The 12,613-nt window shown below is 39.4% G+C and overlaps 1 protein-coding gene across 8 annotated transcripts in view; it reads left to right on the top strand.

Annotated features, from left to right (window-relative positions):
- RHOT1 (ras homolog family member T1) overlaps positions 1-12,613 on the top strand; it is a 78,054-nt gene that overhangs the window by 19,410 nt on the left and 46,031 nt on the right. For all 8 annotated transcript variants that reach the window (XR_005784647.1, XM_040455258.1, XM_040455256.1 and 5 more), the window contains exon 2: positions 11,792-11,850. Coding sequence is in view for 7 of the 8 variants with exons in the window: in XM_040455256.1 (XP_040311190.1) it covers positions 11,792-11,850 (59 nt within the window). In the remaining variant the exon portion in view is untranslated. The remainder of the gene's footprint in view (positions 1-11,791; positions 11,851-12,613) is intronic.

Below are 12,613 nucleotides of genomic sequence, written 5' to 3'. Positions count from 1 at the left end.
AAAGAAAGAAAGAAAGAAAGAAAGAAAGAAAGAAAGAAAGAAAGAAAGAAAGAAAGAAACACCAGAGGTCATCTTAGTGGGACTGGGAAACAATTCTTTAGGCATAAGATAAGAGTCAAAGAAACTTCAGTAATAAGCTAGCATTTATGGTAGAAAAAACTTTCTACAATCCTTTTAAAGCCGTATTGCTTTCCATTCTGGTCTTTGTTAAATGATATTTGAAGATTAAACTCCATTTTCAGTTATACTGTGTTTAGTACCTGGATGATAGTCTGTGACCGAGCATGTTCAAGCATAGTCTACATAGTCTTTTCTGTTCAGATAAAGTCTATTCTGTATCATTCTCACATCTGTATTAAAACTCATCTTTTTGTTCCTCTGGCACCATTTGGGCCCTAGTGTTGATGTAGTTCAAAGGAGAGGGATAGACCGTAACATTGTTTTTCTGCAGCCCAGATGGTCTGATTTGATCAATGAAATTTTCCTTTGGAACAATACTCAGCTATTGCCACAAATGCCAAAGTTTCCCAGTTAAAATTCTAACTCCATAGTCACCCTCGTGCTCCCTGTATATTCTAATTTCCTAATTTAGGAAGAGTCAACAAGGCTTCTTAAGAAGCCAATAAAAATGAGGAGTAGGGCCCTTTGCCTCTTAAAGCACGGGGTGTTTGTTATCAAGAAAAATAGCCAATATGGCTGGTAGGATGGTATTTGGAACTAGAAACTGTTATTTCTGCTTCATGAATATTAGGAATTTGCTGTCATTTAGCAGTAGATGTTCAAAAGATGTGATGAAAAGACAAAGAAATTTTTAGCCTGGATAAATCTAGATAATTTGTTCTATAGTGATGAATTATGTTTCCCATGGATGACCTACTTAGAAGCATGGAGTGTCAGACAGAACTGTAGCATGTTGTGTTGAACTGAATCAGAAGGCCTTCTCTCTTTGGGGATAATTGTGACCGTGCCTTTTGTTCTTACAGATCACTTCAGTGTTTCTCAGGCAAAACAGAGGAAATAGAGACCATTAAATGGCTAGTTAACAAAGAATAATTTTTTGTCCTCCATATAATATAATATACTTATATCAAATACATATATTATATTTTTACATGTATTTATTTATACTTAGGTATTATAAATTATGTAACAATATCATAGATTATATTTATCTTGCATATAAAATTTAATTGGTAGAGTAATTAGAGAGGTTTCTTCCTTTATGGAAATTATTTTTTGGAGCAGTTAAAAATATGCAGTGTTTATACTCCTGCCATTGTCAAAGAGCCTTTTTGATTGTAGGCTTATTTAAATAATTTTTAAGGGGCGCCTGGGTGGCTCAGTCGGTTAAGCGGCCGACTTCGGCTCAGGTCATGATCTCGCAGTCAGTGAGTTCAAGCTCCGCGTTGGGCTCTGTGCTGACAGCTCAGAGCCTGGAGCCTGTTTCAGATTCTGTGTCTCCCTCTCTCTGACCCTCCCCCTTTCATGCTCTGTCTCTCTCTGTCTCAAAAATAAATAAACGTTAAAAAAAATTTTTTTTTAATAATTTTTAAAATTCAGTATTCTAAAATGTCTTCCTTGTTTTTAAGGTCCTTATTTATTTTTTCAGTTAAGATTAGCCTAAAGTTAGCGGCCTGTTGTAATTTTAAACCTGCCGATTCCCTATTTCTTTGATAGTCTTACTCAGGGTTTGGTTGTTAAGCCTTAAGGGAAGCAAAAAACTCTAGTTTAGATTCACTGAAGCATTTCTTAACGTAATCACATCTGATCTTTTATTAAAGTAGCCATCATCTTACTGCTCTTCCAAAAGGAAACCCAAAATGATACTAATGAAAATGTGCTCATTTTCTCCTAAATTCACTATAATGTGTCTCGCTCTAATTTTAAACTTTTTTTTTTTTTAAAGAGGAAATCACTCTTGGATTTTTATGTGAAGGAAATTCGTGTTTGATTTTTAAAAGGCCTATTATACAATTACTTCAGAAACTAGATTCAGTTGTTTTATTGTAGTGAGTACTAAACTGCATCAGATTCTTTAATGGGTGAGGCACAATACGAATGAATAAATAAATGAAAATGCCATACTCTAAATGATAGTACCCATATAAATAACTTAAATGGAATGCTTCTTACTTTTTGGTACCACTGTCTGTATCATCAAGCATCATAAAGTTCTTTAATTGTTGCAGTGTTTACAGTGCCCTTCTCCTGCTGGGGGTGGGCGTTCCTTTTCTGTCTCTGAGGCCTGCCATGTCGGAGTAGACCTGGTGGCAGGTTTGTGTTTTGGCAGGAGCCTGCTGCTGCACAGGCAGCCGGAACTGCCTTGTTGAGCTGAGCTGTGAAGAAATCTGAATTGCCTCAGAACGTTGGGCTTTCTTTTCTGGAAATATTGCTGGGAAAAGAAGAAAGGGACGATGGCTCGGAAAAGGGGTGTTCTCCTGAGTTTTAAGCAGAAAGATGAGGAAGAATGGATGACACGTAAGGGTCATGGTGAGGGAGGGGACTTCAAAAGTAACACGGAACACCTGTTGAAGGCCTGAACTTTGCTAAGAGAGCCTAAGTGGTTGTGATTAAGGAGCAATAGTCTTTAGCTTTCTTGGAAACTAATAAGCCACTTAATGTTGGTGTTTGACATAATTTTGATCGTTTTTGTTTAACATTTTGATCTACGGATTAAAAGTTAGGTAGATTTCTTCTGAGACTGGTCAGGGCTTTGGAGTGGGGGGATACAAGCAGATTTTTAAAAAGGTAATTCCGAAAAGGGAATCTGAGGGGAATCAAGGTCTTAAGGGTATTAAGGCAGGCAAATTTCTCAAGGACCAAGCAGGAGGGAGACTTGTTTTTCTTTTGGGTAACAATGAGCATCTGAGTTATTGAACATCTGATTCATTTTTCCCATTCCTTTTTTTTTTTTAGGTTTATTTCTCCCGGGGGGGCGCGGCCAGAATTCCAAGCAGGCCCGCCGATGTGGGGCTTGATCTCTTGAATTGTGAGATCATGACCTGAGCCAAGATGAAGAGTTGGACGCTTAACCAGCTGAGCCACCCAGGTGCCCCTCATTTTTCCCATTCTTAATAAATAGTTGATCATGGATAAGAATGTAGAGATAGGTAAGATGTCCCGGAGAGCCCTGCAGAAATGGAACAGTTTCTGGGAACATCTGTGCTGGCAGTAGTTGTGGGATTTTGGAGACACTAGGGAAAAAGACCCAGAAGTTCAAAGGTCACAGGAATTGTACAAGCATTGGATCTTCTGAAAGGTCTGTTGTTTTAAGTACCTGGGAGTTTTACCACTTACTAAAATAAATAACATACAGGGCCTGGTGGATGCAATTGGACTTCACAGCAGAGGCATTCTGCTATCAGGTGACAGAACTCTGCTGTATGTTGTCTTAGCTCAGACATCACCGCCCTTTGCGAGGAACTTGATTAGGGCTCTTTCCCAAATGCACTCTTGCTCTGCAGCCTCAGTTGCCAAGAGTAAAGAATAGGCAAGAGGGCCAAGTTCTAGGTTTTCTGATGCTGGAGTAAAGGGCATTGGCGTGGTTCACGTTAAGCTATTTTGCCTCCTTTGTGCATCATCATGTGGAGTTAGAATGGACCACTGTGGATGTTGAGATGAATACTACCCTGAGCTAGCAAACGGTTTGGCGTTTCTGGGACCCTAAACAAGGCCATAACGGAAGCAGTTATTTAAGGAGAAAAGTTACAAAATGCTCATTATAAGTCAGCAAGTTCTACAGATTTCTGGACCCCATATTGGCTTGGTCCCACTTGAGTCCCACTTTGTTCTTACAGATAGATGAATGTTCCTCACCGATCACTTACCCATACACAACTAAAATAGATAGCAGATACAACTTGGGGATCTGTCTGCCATTGCTAGGGTACTGTAAGGTACATGTCATATGCGCTTTTTCATCTGTTGCAGGCCAGTCTTCCAGGTGTGCTACATGATAGTTTAGATTACTCACAGAGTGTACACATTGATAGCATCTGGTCCTTTTTTCTGTTTTCTTTCTTTCTTTCTTTCGTTCGTTCGTTCGTTCGTTCGTTCTTTCTAACTGTTGAGAAAATTGAGGCCCAGAGAGAGTCAGTGACAACACAAGGTTATACTGCTAATTAGCTGATTCCCAAATCCGAAATTTCTGGCCCATTCTCATACTCCCTTAACTCCTTTAATTTAAACTGTGCTCATCATCATTGCAACAACTATCATTTGTGTATTTTATGTTTGTCAGGTATTGTCCTAAGCGTTATATATCTGTCGTGTTAATTCTCTTACCAATTCTGCTGAAGCTGTTCAGCACTATACAGAGGGACAAACTGAGGCTTGATTACTTGCCTGAGGAAACACAGCTAGTCAGTACTGGAACTAAGGTTTCAGTCCAGTCTTGTCTGATTCTGAAGCCTGTATTGTTTTCCTTTTGTTTTGGTGAAAAATTTATATCAAAGGTATAAAGAATAATATAACAAATACCCATCACTTAGCTTCATAAATAAAACATTACCAATTAGTTGAAGCCCCTTGCATTTCCTTCTCTTTCTCTCAGAAGTAACCAGCCACTCTTCCTAAATTGTAAATCTGTGCTCTTAACCGCTAAGCCATAAGCTCCATTTACTAAGAGCATTTGCTAGGAGCTAAGATTCAACAGTGAACAAGAAAGACACATTCTCTGCCCTGGTGGAATTTCCTGTGGGTGATAATGAAATATTTGTTCCTTAGTCTTTCTAGAGATACTCAGTAGCTGGTAGGAAAAGTAATGTTTTCCCCAAGGTCTAGGAAGTCCTTCAGGAGACCACTAGTGATGTGCTAGAAGGTTGCCTGTTACACAGGCACAACACTGTCTTAAGAAACATACATGTCTTAACTGATTATTCAATTTTTCCTCCTTGTGACCAAACTGTAAGCTTCTTTTATGAGATTTTCAATTTTTCTGCTATATTTAGAGACTTCTGAGAAAAGTATTCTCTTCCCATCCTTCCCTGCCCACCTTCCCGTTTTTCAAGAGTGATTGAACATAGTACTTGATCCATACTTCTTTCATAGCAATTTTATCTTGTTTAATACATTTTCCATATTATCCCCATAGAGTATCTAAAATTAAGTTTTGTGCTTGGAAGGCAATCAGGTGAATACTTCTCAAATGAATTAATAGAAGGAGTCTGCACAAGTAAGATGGGTCATGTAGAAGCATAAGTTAATACTCTCTACATGATCTTTTAGGTTTTTGTTTTGTTTTGTTTTGTTGTTTGTTTATTTTCTAGTTTGGTCCAGGCCCGGGAAAATATGCCAGAGTGGAACTTGTACTCTTGGATAGTTCTGTTACAGTGTTTCTCAGTTTTTTGAGCCATCCCTACTTTTTATAAATACAAAACTGTCGTGCCCTCTTCTTTCTGACGATTGTCTGACACTGGGCGTTCTACAATTCATTTTAGTTTTGACATTAACCACCTGGGTTAGCATCAGATCCTACAAGTTACAGGGCAAGGTCCCCAACAAGATTACCCTTACTTTAGACACCAGCTACAAGTGGGGTCCCCAGACTATCCACTCTTCTTCCTGGCTGACTACAAATTTGGGGCTTTCTACAATGCCCTTAGACTTGATAATTCACTAGAACAACTCACAGAACTTGGGAAAGTGCTATACTCAGGGTTACACAAATGAACAGCCAGATTAAGAGGTACATAGGGCAAGGTGTTGAAGGATCCTGAGCCAAGACCATTTGTCCCTGTGGAGTCAGAGTGCACCACCTTCCTGGTTCATCAATCTGTTCACCAACTAGGAAGCTCCCCTGAGCTTTGATGTCCAGGGTTTTTATATGGGGCTTCATTATGTAGGCACAATTGATTATATCCTTGACTGTGTATTGAACTCCATCTGTGGGCTTCCTCTACCCACCGCCCCCCCACCACACTGATAGGTTTTGGGGTGGAGCTGGAAGTTCCAACCCGCTAATCACATGGGTAGTTTTTCTGGCAACCAATCCCCATCCTCCTATCTAGGGCCTGTGTAGGCCCTCCCTTCTCCCTACTGAGTCACCTCATTAGGATAACTCAAGTATGGTTGAAAGAGACTATAACAAAACACACTCCTATCACATGGGAACTTCCAAGGCGTTTTGAAGCTTTCTGCCAGGAACTGTGTGGGGATGAAGACCAGATGGATTCTTTGTTAGATCACACCCTCCTTTGATATTATTTGAAATTTCAACATTAATTATTTTCTATTAAAGACAAATCGAAAAAAGTAATTTTAGAAATTTTTTTCCTCCTAGCGTTCACAGCTTTGCAGTTGTTGTTGAGCTTTGAGTGGGATAGATGCTCCACGAGGTGGAACTTAATTTCCTAAATGGCAGTGCTGAAGCAGTAGCAATGCTGTTGTGCTTGGGCGAGGTGAAAGCAAGTCAAATGAAGTCAGTCTGGTCGATGTGCTAGAAGTCTTTCTCCCATTCATATAAAATTAGAAAATTCAGTTCATTATCCAAGGGTTTTCAAATATTAGATTATTGTGTTAATGTAGACACATACATGTGAAGTATGCACCTTCCATTCATAACTGTTTGATGTAGGTTAGGTGGCACGGAAGTAGTTCAGAGGGGGAAAGGGAGGTCTACAGTAGTCCTGGGATGTCTTTAAGGATGAGGCAGAATTTGAGCTGTCCTCCAGAGTTGGTTAACATTTGGAAAAGTCGAGGGGAGAGAGGGACTGATGTTTTAGATGAAGAAAACCTTGTGAGGAGGCAAGATTCATCATAGCTTGTTTGTGCTTGCGCAGAGCAGAATGGCCTTATGTGAGCAAATTGTGTGTGTGGGAATAGTGAGCAATGAGGTTGGGTAGATGAAGTGAGGTTAAATTATGAATTGCATGATTTTCAAAGGCCAGCAGAAGAGTTTCGCCTCGATGCGGTAGGTAATTGAGAGTCAAGGCTTTTGACGAGCTGAGAAAATGAAAAGATGGAGTGGTATTTGTATTGTTGATAGATTTTAGTAAGAGGAGAGATTGGAGGAGGCGGGGAGAAAATTGGGAATAGAGAGGTGTTTCAGTAAGAGTCCCATAATTAGGGAAAAGTGGGAACAGAGAGGAAGGAGTGAATATTTAAAATTTCAAAGGAGGGGCGCTTGGATGGCTCAGTTGGTTAAGCTTCCAACTTCGGCTCAGGTCATGATCTCGCGGTTTGTGGATTTGAGCCCCATGTGGGGCTCTGTGCTAACAGCTCAGAGCCTGGAGCCTGCTTTCGATTCTGTGTCTCGCTCTCTCTGCCCCTCCTCCGCTTGTACTCTGTCTCTCTCATTCTCTCAAAAATTGAATAAACATCAACAAATTTTTTTTTTTTTTCAACGTTTATTTATTTTTGGGACGAGAGAGACAGAGCATGAACGGGGGAGGGTCAGAGAGAGAGGGAGACACAGAATCGGAAACAGGCTCCAGGCTCTGAGCCATCAGCCCAGAGCCTGACGCGGGGCTCGAACTCACGGACCGTGAGATTGTGACCTGGCTGAAGTCGGACGCTTAACCGACTGCGCCACCCAGGCGCCCCAACAAATTTTTTGATAAAAAAAAAAATTTCAAAGGAAGTTTTGACAGAGTTTAAGTGTTCAGCATAGAGGAAGGGTGAATCAAGGATGGCTAGTTTTTAAATTTTTGCTTTTTATCCTGATGTGAAAATCTCTTATTGGTGAAAATCTCTTAAATCTGTTGAAATATAATCTCCGTGAGGGGGTGCCTGCGTGGCTCAGTCGGTGGAGTGTCAAACTGTTAATTTCGGCTCAGGTCATGATCCCCGGGTTGTGGGATTGAGCCCTGTGTCGGGCTCTGTGCTGAGCATGGAGCCTGCTTAAGATAGATTAATTCATTCATTCATTCATTCATTCATTCATTCTCTCTGTCTCTCTGTCTCTCTGTCTCTCTGTCTCTCTCTCTCCCTCTGCCCCTCTCCTTCTGCCCCTCTTCCCCGCTTGTGTTCTTTCTCTAAAAATAATAATAAATAATAAAAATTTAAAAATATATATAAAAAATAGGGATACCTAGTGCTATGATCAGTGGTATCCCTGGCACCCTGGAATAGTGCCTGGTATATAGAAGTGCTCAAGAAATACTTGTTGAAGGGATGAAAGAATGCATTTTACATGTCAGTAGGTAAATTTCAGTGGCCATCTATAAATTTAGAACATGCCAATTTTTACTGCTAAAAATTATGACTGTAAAATAGTACTTGTTAACATTTTCTAGTAGCAAAAATTGTATATTTTTGTTGTAGAAAATTGGGAAAATATGTGAAAGCACAAAACACAAAAAAAGTTACATTTACTTCAAAGATAACTGCTGTTGGTGTATATATCCTTTCTGGGTTTTTTTGTTTGTTTGTTTTTGTTTTTTTTGGTGTGAGTACATATTCATTTATAAAGTGGATCATACAGTAATGCTGATTTATACCTGCATAAATGCCCTTTTTGAAAGTAAAATGGAACAATTTGAGCCTCCAGATAATGACAGTAGTGGATTATAACACGTGGAATAATGTAGGAGTCCACAAGACCGTGCTGTTACAAATCAGAAGGGAGTGTTTCCTTAAAGTAGAATGCAAAGTAATGTAGAAGGATTGGTAGAAATAGAAGTATCACCATCTAGCAACCCCTGTAGCAACACAAGACAAGAATCATGAATGGCTGCTAAAACTAGGAGGCAAAAGTTTGATGAGAAACAGAATATTTTCGTGGTCTCAACGTATCTTCTCACGGGTTACTTTTTAATTACAAAGAGAAAAATAATAACCTGGCAGACACCACCTCCTCCAAGGGACGATAGTTAACATCACCAGTAATGGGACAAATTGACATCATCTCCCTTCTGCTGTGATGCACTGTGAAGGATACAGTATCATTTCTGGGGCAGCCCTGCCCAAAATGCAAAATCTGAAATTAATCATGAGATAACATTATAGAAACCCAATTGAGAGCTATTCTACAAATTAAATGGTTTGGGTTTTTCAAAAATGTCTAGATCATGAAAGATACTCTTCCAAGCTAGAGACTAAAGACACATGACAACCAAATGTTGCATTTGATCCTGGGGGTAGAAAAAGATTTTTCTTTTTTGTAAAAGATGGTAATGGAACAAATGGTGAGATGTGAATGAAGTCAACAGACTAGACAACAGCATTGTATTAGTATTAAATTAATTTCCTGATCTTGACAGTACACTGTGGTTATGATGAATCAGACAATGCACTTGTATTTAGGAAATACATCCTAAGGTGCTTACGGGTAAAGAGACATCATCACAACCTACTCTTAAATGGTTTAAAAAACATAGAGAGTTGGGGGTGGGAGAGGGAGGAAACGATAATGCAAATGTGGTAAAATGTTAACATTTGGGGATTTGGGTTACAGAATAGACGTGACTCCTTTGTACTATTTTTGCAGTTTTTCTGTAAGAGATACTTTCTCAAAATAAATTACAAAAAAAAAAAAAAAAAAAAAAAAAAGGAACCAGAGCTGTTGGATTAGTCACCAGTGAATCAGTGGATATTTTAATTAATTTACATAGTATTTGTATATGTAGTGCTTGCTGACTTTAGAGGCCATTATTCCTTTTCTGTATTGTGTATTAACAATATTTTTTAAAACTATGTCATAATAAAGAGAAAGAACACTGGCTTAGTCATCAGAGGATGGGCTATTCTCTTAAGTCTGCAACTAATTGTTTAGTGAGACCTTGAGAAAATCACTGTTTCTGGGTCCCGGGTTCTGCACCTGCAAATGTTTGCAGGGAGCTGGATGAACTCACATGGATAACTGGATTCTAGCAGTTGTGTGATGATGGGTTCTGGACTCACTACCATGGTCGGAACTCAGGGAAATGTTGTCTCACGGTTAGCCACTTAAAAAAGGCCCAAGCCTTCTCACACAAGTAAACTGAAAAGATCCTGGGACCCTCCACTCTGGCCCTCCACTAGCGCACGCAACTTGTTAGCGGCACATCCTCTGAGTTGTATGACCAGTACTCTGTTTTCCAGCCGTTCATCATTTTCCAGAGACTTGCCTTGTGTTGTTAGTCACCCTTTCTTTTAGTCATTTAAAAAAGGAATGTGACTTTTCTTCGCTTTAAAATTTTCCAGTTCTTTCATATCTAGACTTTACCTTTGGAAAGTAATTTGCCATTATGGCAGAGATGAATAGGTAGGTGGACTGTTTTCCTCTAGGATCACGAAAGAGTTCAGTTGATAAGCAGTTGAATGTAGATGATCAGAAAGTGATGGGAATGGAAGTAAAATTTCAGAATGAAAATTAAGATTTTTAAGTTTGTGCATTGAAAATCTTGTGAGGTTAGTAATGTAACCAGGAAGTTACTCTTGCTCTTCTAAGCCTTTCAATATGATTCCCCAAGAAAGACAAAAATGTAAGGATACCCACAGCAGACACTCTGGTCTTCTACTGGTGAGGATGTAAATTAGTTTTGGGGTTTTTTTAGAGGTAATTTAACAATATTTATTAAAAATAAAAGAGATTATGCATGCTAACTTGAGTTCTACTTCTAGGAATTTATCCTGTAGAAATGTTCATTGCAGCATTGTTTATAAAGGTGAAAACTTGAACAGTGTTCATTGTTAGGACACTGCATTAATAAATTATGACATATCTTACAATAGATTCTTATACAGCTGTCAAGAAATAATATAAGATTTTTTATGTTAATATAAAATGGATTTCCTGTTGCTGTTTTTAAAAATTGTGACAAAATATATAAGACGTATTATTTGACATTTTAACCATTTTTGAGAGTACACTTAAGGGGCATTAAATACATTCAGTGTTGTATAACCATCAGCACTTTGTACATCTAAAATTTTTTCATCATCCCCAGCAAAACCTCTGTATCCATTAAATAACTTTACCTTGGGGCACCTGGGTGGCTTGGTCGGTTGAGCGTCCGACTTCGGCTCAGGTCATGATCTCATGGTCCGTGAGTTTGAGCCCTGCATCGGGCTCTGTGCTGACAGCTCAGAGCCTGGAGCCTGTTTCAGATTCTGTGTCTCCCTCTCTCTCTGCCCCTCCCCTGTTCATGCTCTGTCTCTCTCTCTGTCAAAAATAAATAAACGTTAAAAAAAAAAATTAAGGGGCACCTGGGTGGCGCAGTCGGTTAGGCGTCCGACTTCAGCCAGGTCACGATCTCGTGGTCCGTGAGTTCGAGCCCCGCGTCGGGCTCTGGGCTGATGGCTCAGAGCCTGGAGCCTGTTTCCGATTCTGTGTCTCCCTCTCTCTCTGCCCCTCCCCTGTTCATGCTCTGTCTCTCTCTGTCCCAAAAATAAATAAACGTTGAAAAAAAAATAAAAAAAAAAACAACAACTTAACCTTCACCTTTCCCCCCACCCCCAGGAGATTTTACATATTGACATGGAATATGGCCCAAGTGCATAATTAAATGATAAGGGAAGACTGTAAAATAGAATAAATACTATGATTCTACTAGTAAATTGTGTAGGGAATTATAGTATGTTACTGTAAGTGTGGAAAAAATCTGGGACTCTACATGTATTAAACTGGTAAAGGGGGATATTTGGGGAGATTTTAACTTTTCCGTTGTATTTTGGTAATTTTTTTGTTTTAAAGGGAAGTGTAACTTTTCTAAGCAAAAAACAAGAGCTGTACTTTAAGTATTGTAAAACTTGGTGATTTGGATAACTCTGATTTTGTCTAATGAATAACAGACTTTGCTGTGTGGTTGCTGAATTTGAGTTTATATAGAACCTAAACACTTTATTAAAATAATGATGTTTGTTTTCACAGCTAGAGTTGGGAAGACATCACTGATTATGTCCCTGGTCAGTGAAGAATTCCCAGAAGAGGTAAACATTTTTATCTTTTCTATATTTAAAATCTTTTAAATTTATCAAAATTGAGTTAAAATGAAATAAATTCTGCTCTTTTTTTGGATGTGTTTCCTTTCTGACAGTTATGACTTTAAAAAGGCTCATATTAGTTATACAAGACATCCCTGAAATATAGTGCAGGAGAAAGAATCAAACTAGATCTGAGCCCACCTAAGTCCTTTGTTCTTCCTATGTTTTCTATTTCTTTTTATTTTTATTTTTATTTTATTTATTTTTTTTAATTTTTTTTTCAACGTTTTTTATTTATTTTTGGGACAGAGAGAGACAGAGCATGAATGGGGGAGGGGCAGAGAGAGAGGGAGACACAGAATCGGAAACAGGCTCCAGGCTCCGAGCCATCAGCCCAGAGCCTGACGCGGGGCTCGAACTCACGGACCGTGAGATTGTGACCTGGCTGAAGTCGGACGCTTAACCGACTGCGCCACCCAGGCGCCCCTTTTTATTTTTATTTTTGAAGTTTATTCATTTTTGAGACAGAGTGCGAGCAGGGGAGGGGCAGAGCGAGAGGGAGACACAGACTCTGAAGCAGGCCTCAGGCTCTGAGCTGTCAGCACAGAGCCCGACACGAGGCTCAAACTCACAAACTGTGAGATAAAGACCTGAGCCCGAGTCGAATGCTTAATTGACTGAGCCACCCATGCGCCCCATTTCTTTTTTCCTTCCTTCCTTCCTTCCTTCCTTCCTTCCTTCCTTCCTTCCTTCCTTCCTTCCTTCCTTC

The sequence above is a fragment of the Herpailurus yagouaroundi genome, unplaced genomic scaffold, assembly GCF_014898765.1.
Source record: "Herpailurus yagouaroundi ecotype Mexico unplaced genomic scaffold, PumYag 215, whole genome shotgun sequence".
Taxonomy (NCBI): domain Eukaryota; kingdom Metazoa; phylum Chordata; class Mammalia; order Carnivora; family Felidae; genus Herpailurus; species Herpailurus yagouaroundi.
This window is presented reverse-complemented; position numbering and strand designations above follow the sequence as displayed.